This window comes from Xenopus tropicalis, chromosome 1 (genome assembly GCF_000004195.4).
Source record: "Xenopus tropicalis strain Nigerian chromosome 1, UCB_Xtro_10.0, whole genome shotgun sequence".
Classification (NCBI taxonomy): domain Eukaryota; kingdom Metazoa; phylum Chordata; class Amphibia; order Anura; family Pipidae; genus Xenopus; species Xenopus tropicalis.
The window spans coordinates 51,064,390-51,085,631 of NC_030677.2; the positions used below are offsets into that span (position 1 = coordinate 51,064,390).

The window sequence follows — 21,242 nt, forward strand, 5'->3', positions numbered from 1 at the left end:
CCACATGGCTGTTACTCTGTCCATCTGTAACCACTTTTTGAGTGGGCTGAGCTAGAAGCAGCTTGTAGGTGATTAGAACATTAGAAAACTCACAGTTCTAGATCAAATTGCTTCCATCAGAACATTCAGCCATAGTGCAATAGAACAGCTGATAAAAGCAAGAGGATACATTTATCAATGCTCAAATTAGACAGCTTTTCAAAACTGGTTCAAGACCAGAGTGCAGGCAGTTGTACTGACAGGCCATGGTTTTTTTCATATCAATTCTTGCATTAGAAAGGGCTTTTCTTTCCCTAACCTTAATGGTTGTTTTGCTCTCCGTATATAACGGGGTGCACTGCCAAAATAGATATATAGAAAATTGCTTTCAGACTGGCACACCCTATAAAAACATTAATAAGTTTATTATAGACAGATTGAAAAAGGTCCTAATAACCTCAGAAGAACTTTGGAATTTTTTATACAATGTTTCTATAACAAAGTTATTAATGTGTTTATAGGGTGTGCCAGTCTGAAAGCAATTATATATATATATATATATATATATATATAATATAAAGCTCAAATTAAGCTTCAAAAAACAAAACTCTTAAAAGATAAACAATTTAAAAAATTGCTTATCATCAGGAATTGCTTCTTGTATTGCTCTATTAGAACTAAAAATCACAAGAGATCAATGTGGTTGACCACTGATCTGATAAAAAAAACCATAAGAAACTAGTTACAAGCAATACCTTTTCTCCGGGAGTTACAGAAATCCTCCATATGCAGTGAGTATAGGAAGGGTAACCATTTGGAAACCCAGGTGATGAAAAATTCCCTGTAGATTCTTGCAAAGTTTCTCCACAAGCTGAAATGTATAAATAAAGCTATTTAAACATTATGACACAAAACACATTAAATGCTGAGGTACCACAGAAACTAATATGGTAAAATATAACTGAACACCCCAGAGGGAATTTCATCAAAACACAAAAACACATGGGGCTTGTGCAGTGTATTTGTCACAAAGAAGGTTATACTGAGCTTACTGGCTGAAAGAGATTCTCTAGATACAGGAGGAACAGTATGTTCCCATGCTCTTGGTGCATCATATTATAATTTATAGTTAATTAATAGCTTTACAGTGTCCTTGTGTTCTAATTTATTACTATTTCCCAGAGAGGATTTCACTCTGTATTTTTTTTTCTCAAAAAAATATAGTTATTTTGTTGCAGCATGAAACATGGAGAAGCCCTGTATGCTCAATTATTAGGGCTACAATGTAGGGCTACTTAGGTCACTTGTTATTGCCATCAATGTGTAGTGACCTTTAGAAGAGGCATTGCTACAGTTAGTGGAACACAAAATGACTAGTGCACTATAAAACTAAAAATACATTACAATTTTGGCCTAAATGTGTACCAGAAACCCTTTATTCAGAAAGCCTTGAAAACTGGCAGTTCTGTTTCTCAAAGTATATCATGTAAATAAGCAATTTGTCATCCATGCCTTATTAAACATGTCTCATAAATGTTACCTAACCCAGAAAAAATCCATGCTGATTTCCAAAAAACTCACATATGTAAGTAGAATTGACTGTTGAGGTTACATTTCCAAAATCAGTACTATCAGATTCATACACACATTTAATTATTGCTAGATGGAAGAACATGAGCTGATAATTCAGTAAATATTGCACTTTTGCCACATTTTAATGAGTTTTATAATTTATTAACACTGCCACAAATTGTGGAAAAACTCCATGTCTGAAAAACCCCATGCGCCACATATTGTGGATATAGAATTTATACCTGTATATATATAATATAGCATTCTATATAACCCTAAGTTATAAAGCTTTGTATAATATGCAATTGGTTCATTTTGTTTTGCTTTGTTTCATCTTGGAAGGCTGCTTCTGAATTAATTCTAGATTTCCAATGAATGTTTTTAGACTTATATCCTGGCTGGCTTGTTCTGGTTTCTTGCTCATTTGTAGTGTTATGAGGTTACCTACACCATCATTTGTGTGAGTCTTTTTAAATGTCTACTTTTTTGTATTTTATTTCCATAAAAACATTTAAATCTGATTGACAGAGATTCTAAAATTAATGATCCTTGTCTACATTCAATTGAATAGTTGGTGTATGTTCAAGAAAATGACCCTGTCCCTAGTTCTAGTAATATACAGAAATTCAGATTTAAGTCCCAATTGACTGGTGCAAAAGGAATCCCCCAAGAGAACAATGTATTAGCAGAAAAATTTGACCATACTAGATTAGATTGTATTCATTAAACTTGTCAACATTCCAACATTAATCTATATCTTGACAGATATGAATTCAACAAACATTCTTGTTTGTCCCAGGGAGCCATTATAAAGATTACCAATTACCATCTACTGTATATGCTACCTTAAAAACAAAAAACCTGTACAACTAACCTTCAGCAGTCACCATTCCACTACATATTGCACATTGACCTGTCAGGAAAGCAAAATAACAGCCTTTTTTCATTCTTTACTATACTAAACCAGAAATTCAGCTGGAACAAAACACAGACCTACAGATATAATTTTTGGCACATTATTTCTCCACTAAGATCCTGGTTCCTATGTTTATCATAAGCATGATGTGTAAATAAGAATCATATAACCTCCCTGTTTATTTGGAATGGAATTAAAGTTACTCACACAATTTATTTTGGCGGCAAACCAAAATTCCAGCATTGCAACGTATCATTTTTATCTGTAAAAGTTCATGGATTTAGATAATCGGTACTTACGTGTAGAATCAAGTTTCTTCTCCATACGCACAAAAGAGTGAAATAAAGCTGATAAGTAAAATGTTACTCAATATAATCAGAATGTGGGAAGCCATGTTCATCTGGCTGACTTTACTGGGGCGCGTTGCCTGCAGACAATCCCTAATCATTACCTTTTGAACTTAGGCAGTGAAGAAAGCAAGCTATTGAGAATCTGATAATTAGTTTGTCCTGGGATGGTGTAAAAAATGTAGGGGTGCCGTACCTGGACATCTGTAGAGTTTTCTTGCTTGTGCAATATCTCCTTTGCTTAGTCGGGTTCGTTGACCAATAGGGGGCCTTAAACCATTTTCATCTCGGGAAGGAAGAATTGTATCCAAAAACATACCCCTAAAATGTTATACAAATACAATGGATCATCAGTTCTATCTAGGAGGATTAAGTTGAGTTTGGAAAAAAAAAAAATTAATAAAAAAAGATAAGAGAAAACAAAAAGCAGAGCCTTAGCTATAGTTAATATTACAGATGGCAGCCTAGGTATAAAAACTATACCCCCAAACAATGCAGGTCTCTATAAAAAATGTATTGTATAAAACAGCTTATATGTAAAACCCTGCTTCATACAAATAAACCATATTCATAAAAATATACTTCTTCAATAATATGTGCCATTGGATAATCCTAAATAGAAAATTACCATTTTAAGTGCTAATGACCGCCCCCTGTGATCATTCAATTCACACAAACGAATCAAGGGCACGCACTCAATTAATGGCCATGGTTCTGTCTTTTAATCCCACATTTCTTCCTGTTTTAGTTAAAGCTGCATTATTTCCTGTCAGGTGATCTCTGACAGGAAAAGTACATTTTGGTAAGATTCTTTAATAGGCCACTTAATGACTTATGTAATATTAACTACCCATTGGTTAAGTATTCATTCTGGGGGTATAGTTTTCCTTTGATACAATGCCTTGTGTTTGGCTGCTTGAATGTTCACACACATAAGACTTTTTGCACAAATGCTAAAACACATAAGTGTAGTAGTGATGGACACTCACATGAAGAGAGACACACACATATGAAATTAAGTGCAGCAACATTTCATATTTGGTCAAAAAAAATAAACTTGTGTTTTTTTAAGATGAATTGTTTGCCTTAGAAGCACATATACATGTTATAGTCACTGTTAACATTCTGGGAAATGCAACAACTGTAAGGTTCTTGACCAAGAAAGGTCAAATCCACAAAGGTCATTCATTAGTAAAAAATTGACAGTTGGTGATTGCTCTTTCAACGTTGTCTAGATACAAGCAGCAATTATATGCTAGATCTAATATTAATGACTAAGACTCTGTAGGTGACATACTTAATTTAGCATGATTTAAATTTTTTATTTCGGTATGTTTTAATTGCCATATATAATAATCTGTTGTAGTGTGCTTAACTCGTTATTTCTTAGCACTTGTAAGAGAATGATATGCCAGATTTACAGATAGCCAATATGAATGGGTTGGTAGATTTTGCAATGCTTAAATCACAAGCATTGTGGCATGATTTCTTTTATTCTGGTCGAAACGCCCAAAATAAATATTCCTCAATAGTTAATAATTCTTAGTAAAAATATCCTTGAAACTGCATAATTGACTAATGCAGTCCAATAGTTCACTTATTTTTTGATATATTAAAGTCCCTTAATACATGTGAGACAAGAAGATAATGGACACTGAATTTATCATCAAAGTATCACACATGCACTGCATTACTGCAACCCAACATCTGATTTATTGACAGCCGTTAGAAAAGAAATCGATAAAACCCTAGTTAAGGACTTACTAATGTATATGGCTTTTCAGCTGTTGCTAATATAGAAGCAGCAGAAATAAGATGTTAGACTGTGTAATTACAAATATATGTTTAACTATTTCACTTGCTGTGCTATAAACAGATAAATATTGTTTATTCTAAAGTCTAACAAACTGTAAAAGGTCAGGATTGACATCAGATTAAAATAACAAGCCAACATCTAATATAAGAAAAAGATAAGCAAATTGTTCCAAGGAAATTTACATTTTGTATGAATCACAGCAACTGGTAATAAGCAAATCAGTTCCTTCAAGGGTTCACAGTCATCTACATCAGAACGCCAGTCCTGATTCCATGGTTTCAATTTATTTCAATTATTCTGCAATTTAAAAGGCCAAGGACTAGATATTCTACCTATGTGGGTGTCAATTTCTTAATGGCTCATTTTTATATATCATGAAACAAATAAGGGCTAGGTTGGTTAACAGTATTATTGCATTGACAAGAAAATACATTCAGAGTAATGCTAGTGCATTCTAAAAGGGATTTAGTTTGAATTGGATACCTTTAAATTGATCATACTGTTCCTACATACAGAGATCTTCATGCACCCACATAAACTATTTTGATTATGAAGTGTGTATGAAGAAAATAGTGTAGTGTAGAGTGTATACCTGTAATTTGTTGTGTAGCTATCTTTCTATCATAGCTACTTATTTATTCATGCTACATGTCATTACCCTGGAAACCACAAATATATAAATTCTATACTTCAGCTTTGGTTCTACATGACTTGCCCTTTTTCAAGCCTACTGCCTACTAGGCAGCCGATTGATACAAACCAAATCTACGCATACCACGGATATTATAGCCTCTCCAATAATTGCAAAATATTCCTATAACCTAATTAAAGCTATAAAGGGAAATGCACTCTTTTTCTTTGAACTACATTACAAAAAAAACGGTTCCATAGTAAATCACTGAATAATTAATGGAGACATATTATTTATAGCAACATGCTTCACTTGATATCTGAGTGAAGCCCCAGCAAACTTCTTCACACTGTATATCATAGGTTTATAACTGTGCTTGTTTTTAACCCATTTTTAGATACATTGTAAAGCATTTGTACTGTGCTACAGAATGACCAAGTTCCTCTATTACTAAAAATAACATTACTCATGAGAAAAATGAATTAAAAGTCAAAAATTATAACCTGAGATTCCAACCTTGAGAAGGTGTTCCTTGCATAATGCATGATGCTGTCAAAATCATATGATTCTCCCAGTGAATTCACTTCCCCTGGTTCCATTTTCAGAAAATTGTATTCTTGTCCTGCAAGTTTAATAAAACTATTACAATAAAATGCAACTGTCAGACAAGAGACTAAATTTATGTGTATACAGGCAAACTACATCCACCCAGCTGTATCTCCTCAATGCTATCCTGTCTTTCACCCTCTGCTGCCAATGGCTGCAATGCCATGACTGACAAATCATTGACTGGAAGAGCATATCTTCCTATCAGCAGGCTTTATAGAACAAAAAGCAAAGGCAAACAATACTCTTATTTACAAATTTTTTCAAATTTGTGAATTCTCAAAATTTTACCAAACCCGAATGTTTGCTTATTAAAAAAATTGGATAGAGAAAACTGGATTGAATTAAACCATGAAAAAAGAAAATTCAAATGCATCAAATTTGTATTCTTCTCATCATTTTCAATGGGTCTACAAAAATTTTGCCCAGGACAACTCCCTTGAATTGAAAATTGAATTGAAATGGTCTACTGTTAATAGCAACCAATCAAATACATACAAGGTAAACAACAAGAAACTGACTTTTTAGCATATTTACCTGGTTGAATGTTTTCTCTGATTATGGTCACATGGTCATCTCTGTCTGGTCGAGTGTGTTCATGCCAAAAGCCAATCACGTGGCCTAGCTCATGGACAACTATTCCAAATTTATCGCAGTTTTTGCCAATTGATATTGCTTGGGGGCCATTTCCTCTTCTTCCCACATATGAACAGCAACTGTTAAAATATATAAACAGTAAGAGCACACCAAGTGAAAGTCTCTGCTTTTCATTTATTAAGCTATCAATGGTAATGGATGGACTATTCATCCAATCTCATCAAGAGTTTATACACTGTAAAACTTCTCTCAAACCACAAGGGACATTTTAACCCATTAATTATAGAGTTTTACTGTGCATTTAGACACTTATAATTTCTTGGTGTTCCTCCAGGGTCATCATCAGAAACCCACTTTGATATAGTGACCCCTACAGCTGTACCATACCTAAGTGTTTTCGGTAAGGGCAGTGACACACAGAGAGATTAGTCGCAGGCGACTAATCTCCCTGCAATACCATCCCACCAGCTAGATTGTAATTCGCCGGGGGGATGGCATACGCGGCGGCACGATTTGCCAAAGTCGCCCAAAGTTTCCTCTCAAGGCAATCAGTGCACCCGAGGCAAAGACTTTAGTGTTATGCTACCCATATCTATCTATCTATTTATCTATCCCAGCAGCCTTGTATGTATTCTAAATGTCGGTTTTCTCTTCTCCTTTAAACCAGTCTGCAGTACACTGATTATCCAGTGTCCCACACACACACATTCGGTTCAGATTATTAATGATCACACACAATGAAGTCTATGGCCAGTAGACATTTAAATTCTTGATTTTCAGAGATAAATCAAACCAAAGGAACTGAATGTAAGTGTATAAATTTAAATTGCATGTTTGCAGCTTTTTAGATATTCAAATGAAATTTAAGCTGCTTTCCCCATTCGCCATTATATTTCTGCCACATCTTGCTTAACATTTTCTAAGGCTTCGGTGATAGATGACAGTATGGTAAATAAAGTCCATGTCCTGCTTACCCACAAGGCCTGTAAGTAAACACAATGTAGCTCTCTTCATCTGTTCGTTCTATGAATGTTACACAGGTATGTTTTTCCCAATGCCTCATGGCCTGCTTAAACATTGCTCTCTGGCTGCCTAGAAGAAATGCATAGGGAACAAAAAAAGCATAGTCTTTAAAAAAAGTGGGTCTAAAAATGTACTCTTTTCCTTTACTTATTACCCTTTACTTTACTTACTGCCAATAAATAAGCATCTTTTATTAGTGTACCCAAGATTTGTTCACTATGAGGAAAATTCTTCATAAAGGAGCAGTTCCTAAAACATTCTCTTGAAGCAGCCCTTGTTTATTTTACTACAGCCATTTGTTTTGAATACAGTAAATATGTTGCCATGAAAAGATATGGACAAATAAACAGGCAAACATACAGATTACACACACAAATACACAGACTAAATAGATGAATCTCATATATCCAATTCCGTATTCAATGTTAACTGAGTGAATAATCTTTGTAACAATATAATAATGCTGCAAGTGTTTCCACTTTTGACTGCGCCTGCATCAGCTATCATGACTTTTAGCTTTTTAATTGGTACATTACATAGTGTTTGCTGCAGCATAAGCAAAGGGCATCTTACCAGTGAAATTGCCCCCAATGACATACGGTATAACTCCTCCGGGCCATATTCTCTCTGTTCGTGACGTAGCTGCTCTAGGTGTTCTAATTTTCTTACTCTTCCAAGACTGTGTAGTATCTGCTTTTTGTGAATTTGCTGTTGCATTTTCTTGGAACAAAATAAAGCATATCATTACAACATAGCATAGGTGTATTTTGTCAGTTTCAGAAAGAACTCACTTGCATAACCATGCCTACTGTAAATGCTCCATGTCTAAATGGCATCTTCAAAAAATACTTTTGTAATTATTTTCTATATTCAAGGACATATTGCTGCCCTTTAAAACCCCTACTAAAAATGATCATGTTCATAATACTTTGAAGAAATGTTTCTTGATATATTTTAAGTTTGCTGTTTGTACAACCATATAGGTGGGATGTATTTTTAAATGGAAGGTCAAATAATCACTGTCAAATAAACACTGCTGTTTTCTTATATAAATAGGTGGTAAGTACAGGGCTACCTTAAGGCTTTTTTTTCCCCACAGCAACCCAGCCAGTGTGTTCTGAATGATACACAAGACTGAGATGCAAAGTAGGCCCTGGCATTTCAAGTACACAGAGGCAAAAACAGCCCGCACTGGCCCAACAAATAGTGACTGTCTGTGGCATCTTACAGCAGCCCCTCTGGCATTTGCCTGAATCCTCATGTTCCTACATGACAACCAGCCTATTCTGTAAAATGCAATGCCAGTAGTAGGCAGTGAGGAGCCCAAAGCTATATGCAATGCACTGTGCTCGATTCCAGAAGTTGTACCTTAGCATGCAAAGTCATTAGGAGTATGGTGAAAAGATCAAAAATCAGGATGCTTTTTATGCACCTTTAGCACTTTGAACCTTGCCCAGTTTTTGAAAATGAACACAACACAATTGCCAACAATTCCGGTGAACTAAGCTGTATCTAAAAATATCACTAAATATCATAATAAACGCTTTAATGTACATTACAGTAAGATTCAATGTTACAGTAAGATTCAATGTTACAGTAAGATTCAATGTAAATCTTTGTAAAAGGAGATAAAACATAGAAAGCATTAAAAAATAATGCTGCAAACCCAAGATACATCTGGTCTGTATGTATATCATTTTGGTGAGTGTTTTACATAAATACAATAATGGTGCTGTAAGAGATTATATAAATAGTTGAAATACCAGAGCCAAATCTTCTTATCCTCTCAATAAGCTGATAGAGGGCTCCTCTCCTTTTTGATAGGTCATGTTCTTCAAGGCCACCTTGACAACAGAAAAAAAAAATGCTATACTTAATTTATATGTGGAGAGAAGACACTGATTGTTTACAGGATGCATTGATTTATTTGTACATTGATAGGAAGATTACGGCATTATAGCAATACTACATTTTAACACCGCATATTATATTCTGCATTACAACAAATCTAATTGGTTTAGCTTTTGTCTTATGCTTGCTACACACGGAGACCGCAAGAGCATAGAAGTACACACTGAAAAGCGCACACAGAACAACATTTCGTTTTTCAAATTTATCTTACTTTTATTTTTATTCTTGAGTTAAGAGGTGGTTCCCTAAGAGGAGAGGTCATTAGCTGTTATCCCTGTCAATAAAATATCCAGCACTACTTATTATGAATAATATGGCAGTCCTTATTTCCTATGGCAGTCATTAAAAAAAGGTAATTAGTTTATATCCTAATCATTAAAGTAAGCAGCATTACTTAATATGAATAATATTGAAAAAGGTAATTAGCTTTTATCCTGTTCAGTAAAATAGCAAGCATGTCTTATTATAAATAATAAGGTGCTCCCTATGGGCTAGGGCTGGGCTCTCCAACTAAGGGCCCATGGGCTGGATGTGGCCCTTCAAAGGATTTTATGTCCAGTCTACTTGAAGGCTCAATAGATTTCACTGTATGACATTATCATTTTAATTTAATAGGCCCCTTAAACATGCTATATGGGACATAATCATCCTACTACATATAATAAGTTGGACAACACTGTGCTAGTGTAATAGGCAATAGTATGCAACATTCTGACTCAATGATGCCTGCTGCTCACCATGGATCAGACCCCAATTATGGTTCATGCAGCCACTGATGGGAAGCCATTAATGGGTTAAAACCTTGTTGATGGAATTGTAAAACCATATGTATAATAATCCTTTAATAATAATTTCATGGTGCTGGGAGTTGCAGTTCACTGCACACCGGAGCGCCAATAGATTGATTTTCCTGCTCTTTAGGATTAAACACAGAAAAGGTTTCCCATATGATGAATAAAATATGAACCAAGCAAGTGTTATAAGTGAAGCCAGCACATCAAACTCAAGTAGAGCGTCAAGCCAAGATTCCTTCAGACGGGTCAGGACAATGACATCATCAATTTATTATCTGAGGCTTCTCTGCTGCTCCCTGTGACCTTCATGTCTTTTGTGCCATATTGATTGGCAGTCAAATGCTTTGCTTTCATCTAGACTGCACACCACTGACTTTTTCATCTACTTAATAAATTTTATTTTTTCAAACGAGGAGCAATTACATGTTCTAAATAAAGGACAGCCAAAAATGCAGTGTACAAACATTTATTGGGCTTGAAACGGATCTGAAAAACCACATCCTTTAATCACACTGGATCTGCAAAGCTATCAGGCAGCTGATGGTTGTAATAAGATCTCAAGAGGTACTCCTGTGTAGCTTTATAATCAATAACCCAGATACAAGCTAAAAAGGCCTAATAATCAAGAAAGACTGATGTTATTTTACAGCTCCAATAATAAAGCTCAAAATCAATACTGGTAATACCAATGCAAGGACCAGTGCCACGACAATACCATTCTTAATTCTCTTAGAAACAAAAACACAAATATGTTAGAGAGAGATTAGATATTAGAGATAGTTTTATTTAAGACAAAAGTACTGTATAATAAAGCAGCAATTATCTTTCTTATTTGTTCTTAAACTGGCAACAACATTTATGTATACAAGGAATAAGTATTTACTGTACTCATTAAAATATGTGGTACCCAAGTAAGGGAGTATAAACATTGACCATTTAGATGTGGGGCATATATTACAGAGTAAAGTTAATCAAAGCTAATTAAGGAACAGACAATAAACGTTATACAGGGTTACTCTAACCCACAGAAAAGTTGAGAGAGAATATTTTCCAAAAAAAGCAGCTGAAGGGAACATAATAAAGCCTTGGGATAGATACCTCCCATAAGGGAGACCAATTATATGATTATATAGTAAACAATTTATAGGTAGCCTCCCCAAATGAAACTTTCACCCTTTTCCTCTACAAATGTTGACAGACCAGATAAGCAGCCCATATGCAGCCCTTCACAAGATTTCAATACGTATCAATAACTGCCCAGAAAATCTTATTGCTAAGAAATTTGACAACTGACTCACCCATCAAAAGCGTGTGTATTTATACCATTTAGTAACATGAATAGAGTCAACCAACAAAAAATAAATGATATTAACATATCTGTATAATAAAGAGGAGAGACATAAGGGGAGTATTAAAAATTGGCCACAGCATCTGGTATGCCAGCTCCCAGGCAATTGGTTTCATCATAGGTGGACCATTCAAACAACCGAACCAGAGGTTGATCTGCCAAATCAATTGTCCAGGGACAGGGGTGCGGGGGTCACACATGTACAATAATCAGCGTTCCCTAAAGCTGGGAGGTTGTGCATAGAATTATTTTTAAAGAAGCATACACAATGTGGAAAGCACAGTTAATGCTGTACTACATTATTTAATACTTGCAGACCCCTGTGCAAAGAGTCTTAAAATGGTGTGCACAGAATAATTTTCCCAGGGCCCACCAGGATAAGAGGCTCATTAGCACACTATTCATTGGGGATAACTTTTGGCACAAGCATCCTTCTCTACAACATGGTTATTTTAATTTCTTTGCCTTTTTCTTGTCATCACCATTTTCTGCTCCAAGGTCTGCTTGCGGCACACCTGGGGATCATTCTATTTCAGTAAGTGCAGACCATTTCTTCACTGCCTGCCTTACTATATTGAACTTCATGTGCTTGAGTGTTATAGTATGACAAATTTCTTTGGCCAGCGGGGGCCCACCAATTCAATTTTTCCCAGAGAAGAGGCATCAGACCAACCATAAAGCCTCTTACACCCGGGTTTTTTATATGTATAATGTACATACATTTGAGAAGCAGGTTTAAGCACGCCTAAACTACATCAGCTAATAAATTCCATTAGTTCCAGAGTTGTGATTCATTGCATTAGCGTATTTCTTTGTACACAACAAGCTGCATTTTCTAGATCTGACACACCAAAACTAGATTGCTATAATAAGTACCTGAACACAAGAACTGTGTTTGCAGACACCGCACTACAACTCTTTTGGGCTTTTTATTAATGTCGTCTGTCAATTGCCCCAAAAACTGATCCTGTTCCATGCAATTTAGCATTCAGTGCCACAGTTTTGTCCATGAAACCTGGCACACGTGTGGCATTTGAGTTTAGGCCATGTAAAACATGTTATGAATGAATTTGTAACATGAAAGGTTGCATAAATTGGAACATAGCAATCTTAAACTTGATTGGCCTTGAGGAGAGCACTTGAAAAGAACCACAAACTTTGCCTCTGTTTTACAAGCCATTCCATGTACAGAAAGATGCTTTGCTGTGCGCTTAATGTGCAGGTTTTCTAAGGTCACACATGCACTGTTAATTGAAAAAGGGGAGACATCATTCTTGAAAGCTTGCCCACTGGAACTTAGTTAATCCATTAAAGTATACAGAATCTAGTACAGTACATATTCAGTCAGCATCAAGGACAAACATATATTCCCTATCTGCAAACAGATATTAACATATGGGAATCAATGGAGTGACAGTGATTGCATACGTCTGATAACGAGTCCCCCTGGAAGTGTGAGTGGAAAGGGTAGGCATGATTTCCATTGCACAGTGTAGATATTTGGAACAGCTCTGTCTAGTTTTCATCTATAATGCTAATTATTTGCTACACTACATAATTGGGGTACAGCTTATACTAAAATAATGACATCATCCAAAGAAGTCAATGAAGGTCATAACGTATATGGCCAATAGACCTACAGATGGACAGTCTGTTGTTTAAGAAGCTAATGAGAAATACACCATAATGACGTGCAGCAATAGTAACAGGGGACTAGGCAGACATTTATGGTTAGAGAGGAAAGGCCTGTATAACTACATTACAGGGATACTGTAATCCCTTGAATATAGAATATTTGCTACTCTACTTGAAAGTGACAAAGAGACAATAGTGAGCATGGTGATGTGCCACCCTATGGGTAGTCCCACTGTTTGGGGCAGCCACCAGAAACAGAAGCAGCACTCCTGATATCTGCAGTTTTCAGCCTTGCCTTATGAAAGATATAGAAAAAATAAATGACAACTGAATTAAATTAAAATTAAAAATTACATTTAAAAAAAATACAGCCTTCTTCTGTGTGCTTCCATATGGAAGTGTAATTGAATTACAAACAGCAGTTCTTGCTAACATTATAATAGGAAATTTAACCAATAACAGTATTAACCCATATATTAACCCAGAAATAAAGTATTGCCTACTGAAAGAAAATGTAATTCTAAGAAAAATTCCAGTTATTCGTATAGTAAACATTCCCAATGGATTTAAGGTTACTTGTAAGGGTGAAGACACACGGAGCTACCTAGTAGCAGCTACTTGTCATGGCTACTAAGCGCCAGAAAATACCCTGCCATAGACAATACTGAGAATTGCCTCTACTAAAACACACATAGAGACAGTTATCAGTAAATGATCAGCATTGTCTTTTTTAGTAGTCACAACAAGTAGCTGCTACTAGTAGCTCCGTGTGTCTTCATCCTTTCTGCATTGCTGGTTAATATTCTTGAAATGTACAGTAGCAGAAGTGAGCTCTCCTCGGGCCAAGTCTCGATTTACCACAATGCCCTGCACTCATTCTCTGAGTGTTTGCATTTACATTTTCTGTAAAGCTGCCATACTTTTGCCTCAGCATTAATATTACCCTTAGGCAATAATAACAAAGTTGCAAAGGTGTCATCTACCTAAGTACCTTAAGGACTAAACTAAGAACCTTAGGATATTTTTTGTTTCTGTATTTTGCTTTCTGTATTTTAAAGCAAAAGTGAATTTCCATTAAAAATAACAGATTTGTATATATCTACATTTAATTCAGGAGTAAACTAGCTACATATTTTTAAGACATGTCTCTGACAAATGCAACATTTTGACCAATATGTAAAATAATAAGCACACGGGAACAGGAAAATATGGGAGTGAAACTAAAATTAAAACAAATGCATTAATGAATTTTCCCTAGCTCAAGCCAGAAAAACAAAAGCCCAAAAACTGGGATTTTTAGCATTACTGGCATTACTCGGTTTGTTAGCATTACTGAATAGCTGGCATACTTTAGAGTGAGTACTATGTTTAGTATGCATGTAAAGAAAATTCTCACTATGAAAACATTATTATAATGCTTTGTATGTGTTATTCTTGTTCCCAAATGACTATGCCACCGTGGATTTAGTCTGGAGCTATGACAGGCTTTTAGTGGTTTCATCCAGGAAACTCAGTGCATCTCAGTCCACAAGATAGATTTTCTTGATGAAAAAAATGTGGCCATATATGTCCAGATTTTGTCAGGGAGTTTGGCTGATCTTGACCATATTGCCCAACTGTCTAGGCATGTAAGGCATGTAAAGCACGTAAAGCATGTAAAGCATGTTAGGGGTAATTTTCTAAAGTAAAATCTACCAGTAGGTGGATAGGGTTATGGGAAATATGGATGTGAGGGGAGCCACAGCTACTCCACAACTTTTGTCAGATCTCCTCATTTGAGCAGAGAAATGGCCAAACTGCACAATATCCTACTAGGTACGGATGCTAAGAAGGACTGTAGATTGAGTGCAATTAGTTATATTATCTTTTATAATATTTTGTTAACATATAAAAAGGAATCCAGGCTTTTTTAGAAGGATTCAGCTTTGGCCAAATCCGCGGTGAACCAAATTCTAATTAGCATAAATTAGCATATGGCAATTAGAATTCGGAAAGGGTTCAATGGTCAGGGGAAAAGAATCCCCTACACTGCCCGGGCAGCGATTTTTTACCCCTTCCGATCCTAATCAGCATATGTTAATTAATAATCATACTACAACCTGTTTATTAGGCTTAGAGTAAATTTACTGAATAACATGAATATACCAAATATTCTTTCATTCTATGACAAACATCCATGACCATGCTTACTTTCTTTAATTAAGGGGCAGATTTATCAGCATGTAAGATTAGAAAGTGGGTGAATTTTTTTGATAAGCCCTTATTTCACACTTTGATAAATTTCAATTTTATTACTGTGATACATATTTTTTCCATTGACAAGCATACAGCATACAATACAGCTTGAAAAAAAAAAATTTCACCCCCCTCCCACACATATACATGTTCATATCTGTTGGATGTATCTATATAAAATGCTAAAGCTAATATATAAGTCCAAGTCATATACAAGAAAGTAGAGATTTGCATACAGGACTTATACATCAATATACATATATTCACAAAGGTCAGTTGCATTAAATCACTGCCCATTCCTGGTAGCACATACTGACAATTATAAACTGGATAAAAGATGCCTTTATAGTCCTACCTGTGGTGTGTCCCAGCTTTTCATTCGAATGTTGTGTCAGGTCAATCGTCCTGTCTATGTGAAACATTTTTAAATCTTCTTCATCTAAGGCAATATCTCCCCAAAAGACAACTGTGAAAGGAAAATGACAAATATGAGTATTTACAAATATACATAACATAACATTCACCTCAACATTTTATTGATACTGGTGTGCTGTCCTATTTTATATATATAATTGTCATAGCCACCCAAGAAATTCACACAAGCCAACTAAGTTCTGTATTTACAGAAGTGTCTGATAGTGAATAAGTGACATTCCTGGCATTCTTAGACAATGTTCACATGGTCAAAAACCTAATTAAAAGTTCCCTAACTATGTACAAAGACATCTATTAAAATCTCCATCCAAATGACAAAACAACGTTTTCAGTTCACATTCCTGCCTTATGCCACATGTTGGATATCTGTATGGTACAGTCATTTGAAATATCCATCAGGATTTGGTTACATTTAATGCTTGGAGCCAACTGTATTGTATATGACTATTCATGATGTCGTTGTTTGGGTGAAAGCGCATTTTCATATTCTTAACAAAATGCACTTCAACTCTTTCTATAGATAAAGTTAAAGAGGATGTAAACCCTAAAACAAGTGCTCATAATATATATTATAATGCTTCCATTATAATGCTTACTGCTTACTTATTTTTTTAAAAATGTTTTTTCAATTATTATATATATATATATATATATATATATATATATATATAGAAACGAGTTGCTGGAAAGCTGCACACCATAAGAGCAAGATAATACCTGGGTGCCAGTGCTGAAAGCGTAGATACACAGGGTTGGAATGACTGTCCCTGATGAAAGTTCCAGATAGGAACTGAAACGTCGGACTGAATAAAGCCTCACATTTATTTATCTAAACCTCTGTGATTCTTCTTGAAAAACATCCTGCGTGTGCTGTCATTCCAACCCTGTATATATATATATATATATATATATATAGACAAATACAAAGTACAATATAAATGGTGTATCAGAAATATGCTTTAGTCTCAATCATAAACTCTCATATACAAGTAAAGCAGGATAATAAAGCTTAAAACTGAATACAGTATCTAGGCGAGGTAAATCTAAAGCAACTGGACTTTCTCAGTATTCTTGAAAATGTTTCACCACTCATCCAAGTTCCCAGTTGGAAGAATATTCAGAAAGTCAAGTTGCTTTAGACTTTTTTCTACTAGATACTGCATATCAAGAATGAGATGGACAAAATCTTCCTAGAAATCTAATGCCCTCAAAGTCATGACTAGTATATTCACAATTATGGGGCTACATAAGATGGAATCAGTCAATACAAAATAATGATATATTTTGTCTGAAATGTACAATACTTTCTCACTGCCATCTGTTCTTGTAAATCATAGAGATAGACAATGCCATAAAATAGACACAACAGACAATAATCCACTTTGACCGCAGGTTTAGCCACAGACTTCAAAAGACTATACTTTGGAAACATGCCTTTTGGCAATGTGAGTTAAATGTTTTTTTTCCCACAGATGAAACAAAACCTTATAGGAGACAGGAAAACAAATGAACATGAAGATTAGTGTGGCTAAAATGCAAGAAACGTCTCTTATATAAAGCAGTTCTATTTAAATGGGTTCTGCTCTGTGATCCAGCTAGAGCTGCAGGGCTTTTTATTCACACACACACCATCTTGGCAGAGCCCTGGAAATAATAGCTACCAAGGACAGCTCTCACGGGTGTGTCTTGGGAGCTTGCCCTTTTCAGCATCTCTAATAAAATAAAAACAGCATGTAAAGTATGATAAATAAATAGTGTCTTCAGGATAAGTAAAGAATAGTATCTTATGCTAGTAACTAGCTAGCATTCCAATTACACAGACACTTTTCTCAGTAGGATATATAAACAAAGTAAATATTCCTATTGGAGGAGCACCATCAAATTATAAATAGAAACAACGACAAAATTGATTAGGTTTCTGGAGAGAAGGCTAAACAAGGCCCAAGGCTCTAGTTAGGCCACCGTCTGGGACAGCAGCTGTTTCCATGAGAAAACGTTTTAGCAACAGAAAAGCAATATTCCTTTTATAGGGTTATATTGTTAAAGGGCCACAATGTCTTCATTTTTCTTTCACAATTGATATGTAGCTGCTGCACACTTTGTCCAAACTTCTCGTATGTGATGCGTTATCTAGATGCTCGACATAGTATCAATAAGAGCATAACAAAAGAGTCGCACACACTGGGGGTCATTTATCAACACTGGGCAAAGTTGCCCGTGGGCAGTAACCCATGGCAACCAATCAAATTGTTGCTTTCATTGTTCTACCTGCAGCGGGCTGCAACAAGCCAATTGATTGGTTGCTATGGGTTACTGCCCACTGGCAAATTTGCCCAGTGTTAATAAATTAGCCCCACTGTGTAACAAAGTAAGTAACAAAGAAAAGTAATGTTTTGTGGTAAAAGCCTCCCATTGTTCATTTTCTATTCTTTTTGTACCTATCTAAAGGAAAAGTGAATGTGTTCATATTTAACACAACTTTAATGGTTTTTGTGAAGGCAACTTTAATTGCCATTTTTTCCTCCATGTTATTCTATGTTCATAACTTTGATTATTAGCCATGGATATCTATCTATAATATGTGAGGTGTTACAGTCTCCTTTAAAGAAGCTAATAAAGGGCAATCTAAGGGGCATGGCAAAGTGCACGGGATTGATAATGGAACATAAATGGGCAGATTTATCAATATGTGAGTTTAGAGCTCAATACATAATAACTCACCCACATTCTATATATTCCTATGGGTTTTTTAGAGGTGTATTTATCAAATGATGAGTTCTGACTTTCACCCCCCGATAAATCCACTTCTAAAAATCCCATAGGAATAAATAGAACTAGGGATGCACCGAATCCCGTATTCGGTTCAGGATTTGGCCGTATCCCGGCGTCTTTTTAAGGATTCGGTTTTGGTTATTAGCATAATAAAAAATATGCCAATTAGAATTCAGAAAGGGTTAAATGCACGTGATTTTTAACCCCTTCCGATCCTAATCAGCATATGCTAATTCGGATTTGGTTCGGGATTCGGCCGAATCCTGCTGTGTGGGTTCGGAGGTTCGGCCGAACACAAAAAAGTGGGTTTCGTGCATCCCTAAATAGAACATGGGCAAGTTTTTATGGATTAAATTCACATTTTGATAAATCTGCCCCTAAATGTACAACATTAACAGGAATAACTTGTTCATTAGTTTGCTAACAGCTTTTACATAGATATCATAAAAAGTATTTCAGTATGAGCATTCCTTTCTACAATTTAGTATGATCATTTTAGGCTATAGAGGCCTATGTATTCACATGTTATATAATCTCCTTGTGACATATACACAAAAATTCCGGTTACAATTACAGCTCAGTGGAGTTGGAAAGCATGGACCAGTGTATAAAGCCCTGGGTTTAACTAATGATAATATGCACAGATGAGTTTTGCATTTTCTACTTTGTTAAAAGGGATAAGTAGTACTTTCTTAGGTAATAACAAGGTTCTTACCAATATTTTTAAGGGTTTAAACAAAATTTAGAATGGAGAATGTTTGCACATGAATCACCATTTGTAATAAGCATAAAATGACTAAAGAATGTTGGTTTCACAAATTAAATCCCTTTAATAAATCTAGTACTAAATATTTTGAGTACACTGGCATTGTGTTCTATTGTGGGAAAGAAAAGGCAAGTCTAATGAATATTTGTCCAAAGTACTTGTGCTGATGTCTGTTTGGGGAGCCCCACATAGCTGCACACTCCATCATGAATTCACTGGAAGGTAATAAATGCATTGCACATTTCCAGAGTACAATTGATTTTTAAGTCTTGTTACAACACTGTTAAATTAAAATCATTGTGATGATTTATAGGACCATAGCCTAAAGAAAGCACTCCAAAAGTCAGTCAATAATCTTGTCAATAGTAAATTCTGTAGAAATGCAATAAGAGGCCTTTTTGTGTTGTAATCAGTCTGTAATTACTGTCTAGAAACTTCTTGCTAACTTCTATTTGTTCGCCTTTTCGGCAGCCTCATTTTAGGCAGAAAATAGGCAGTTTTTTAACAACATTAACAGTTGAAGAAAATTTCTTCCCAGCATTAAAGGAATTTGCAGTTAAATTCTACAATTAACTCATAACCTATAAAGAAGTTTTAACCTTGGCAATTTGGATATATGGGCCTCAGATACTCTGGGTGCCAGGTTGTATTACAGGTTTTCAAATTTATTGAAGTAGATATCACAAGATTTCACATGGATTTCACTTGGGGCTCACATTGTTGGTAAATGAGCCCTTTAGATAACATAGGACCAAGCAATTGGCAGATATAGGCTGGGTCATGTATTTCCTCTAAACCAGAGGTCTCCAATAATTTTTAGTCGTGGGCAACATTAAAATATAAAAACAGTTGGGGAGCAATGCAAGCATGAAAAAGCATGAAAGTTCCTAGGGGTTGACCAATAAGGTCTGTGAATGGAATTCAATCAGATCTTTGCTTTTGTTGGTGACCATTTAAATCTAATTGCTAATTAGTTGTTACTGGCAACATCACTGGAGATGCTGGCTTACATACTATAGTAAATATGCCCCACAGTCTTTATGCCTCCAAAACTTGCATCCATGTCAGGAATTCAAAAATGCTTTGAGACCACTGTAAGCAACATGCTGCTCCCAAGCGACTGGTTGGGGAACACTTCTCGAAACTGTGCACGCACAAACAAAGCACACAAGATATTCTGGTGCACACAAAGATTTGTGAAAACATTTTGGACTCATTTTATTTTTACACATGTGTTTTTTAAAAGTAGACATGTGGTTTTAAAAAGTGCGAGTGTTTTTGCCCAAACATCCAATAAAATATGAGGAAACAACTGGCTGGGTAGGCACCACTGAGGGACTTTATCACATTCAGCAGCACTTCTCATAGAAACACGCACACCAGTAGAAATAACAGTCCCTTTTTAGTGGGTAAAATACACGTGTTGGGCTGAACCCTCCAAGTGACACTTTTATGAAATATCTGCTCCTGCTATCTGGGATTGGTTTCAAAATGGAGAACCACTAATCATTAACCATAAACTCTTCTTGTTCACCCCCTACCTCACATTCAGTTGTTGGATTACTCTGTAACATATTGTAACTGCTCACACACAATTAATCCAAACAGGGACGGAACACTGCAGAGAGATTCACACTCCAGTCAAACTCCAAAACCAGTGCCTGAGTGACTAATTTGTCTCCCTTTAGTTTCAATATGTTTGTAAGGGAGTTCATGGGGAGAATGGTTTCCTGTAGAGTCAAATATGATACTTTGCTTCTGGTTTTAAAAAACATATGTGACTTGAAGGGGATATGGTCTTGTAGTAAAAGCTGGAAAGGACAAATAATCTTATTGCGTTTAGCTATACTTAATAACTG

General features: G+C 35.5%; 1 protein-coding gene across 2 annotated transcripts in view; it reads right to left on the reverse strand.

Annotated features, from left to right (window-relative positions):
- The window catches only part of LOC100495742 (tolloid like 1), an 83,189-nt gene that overhangs the window by 30,044 nt on the left and 31,903 nt on the right, over positions 1 to 21,242 (reverse strand). For both annotated transcript variants that reach the window (XM_031895464.1, XM_031895465.1), the window contains exons 3-10: positions 15,766 to 15,876; positions 9,251 to 9,331; positions 8,061 to 8,207; positions 7,439 to 7,556; positions 6,405 to 6,583; positions 5,778 to 5,883; positions 3,011 to 3,135; positions 735 to 850 (exon numbers count right to left, since the gene is read on the reverse strand). In XM_031895464.1, coding sequence (XP_031751324.1) covers positions 735 to 850; positions 3,011 to 3,135; positions 5,778 to 5,883; positions 6,405 to 6,583; positions 7,439 to 7,556; positions 8,061 to 8,207; positions 9,251 to 9,331; positions 15,766 to 15,876 — 983 coding nt within the window. The remainder of the gene's footprint in view (positions 1 to 734; positions 851 to 3,010; positions 3,136 to 5,777; positions 5,884 to 6,404; positions 6,584 to 7,438; positions 7,557 to 8,060; positions 8,208 to 9,250; positions 9,332 to 15,765; positions 15,877 to 21,242) is intronic.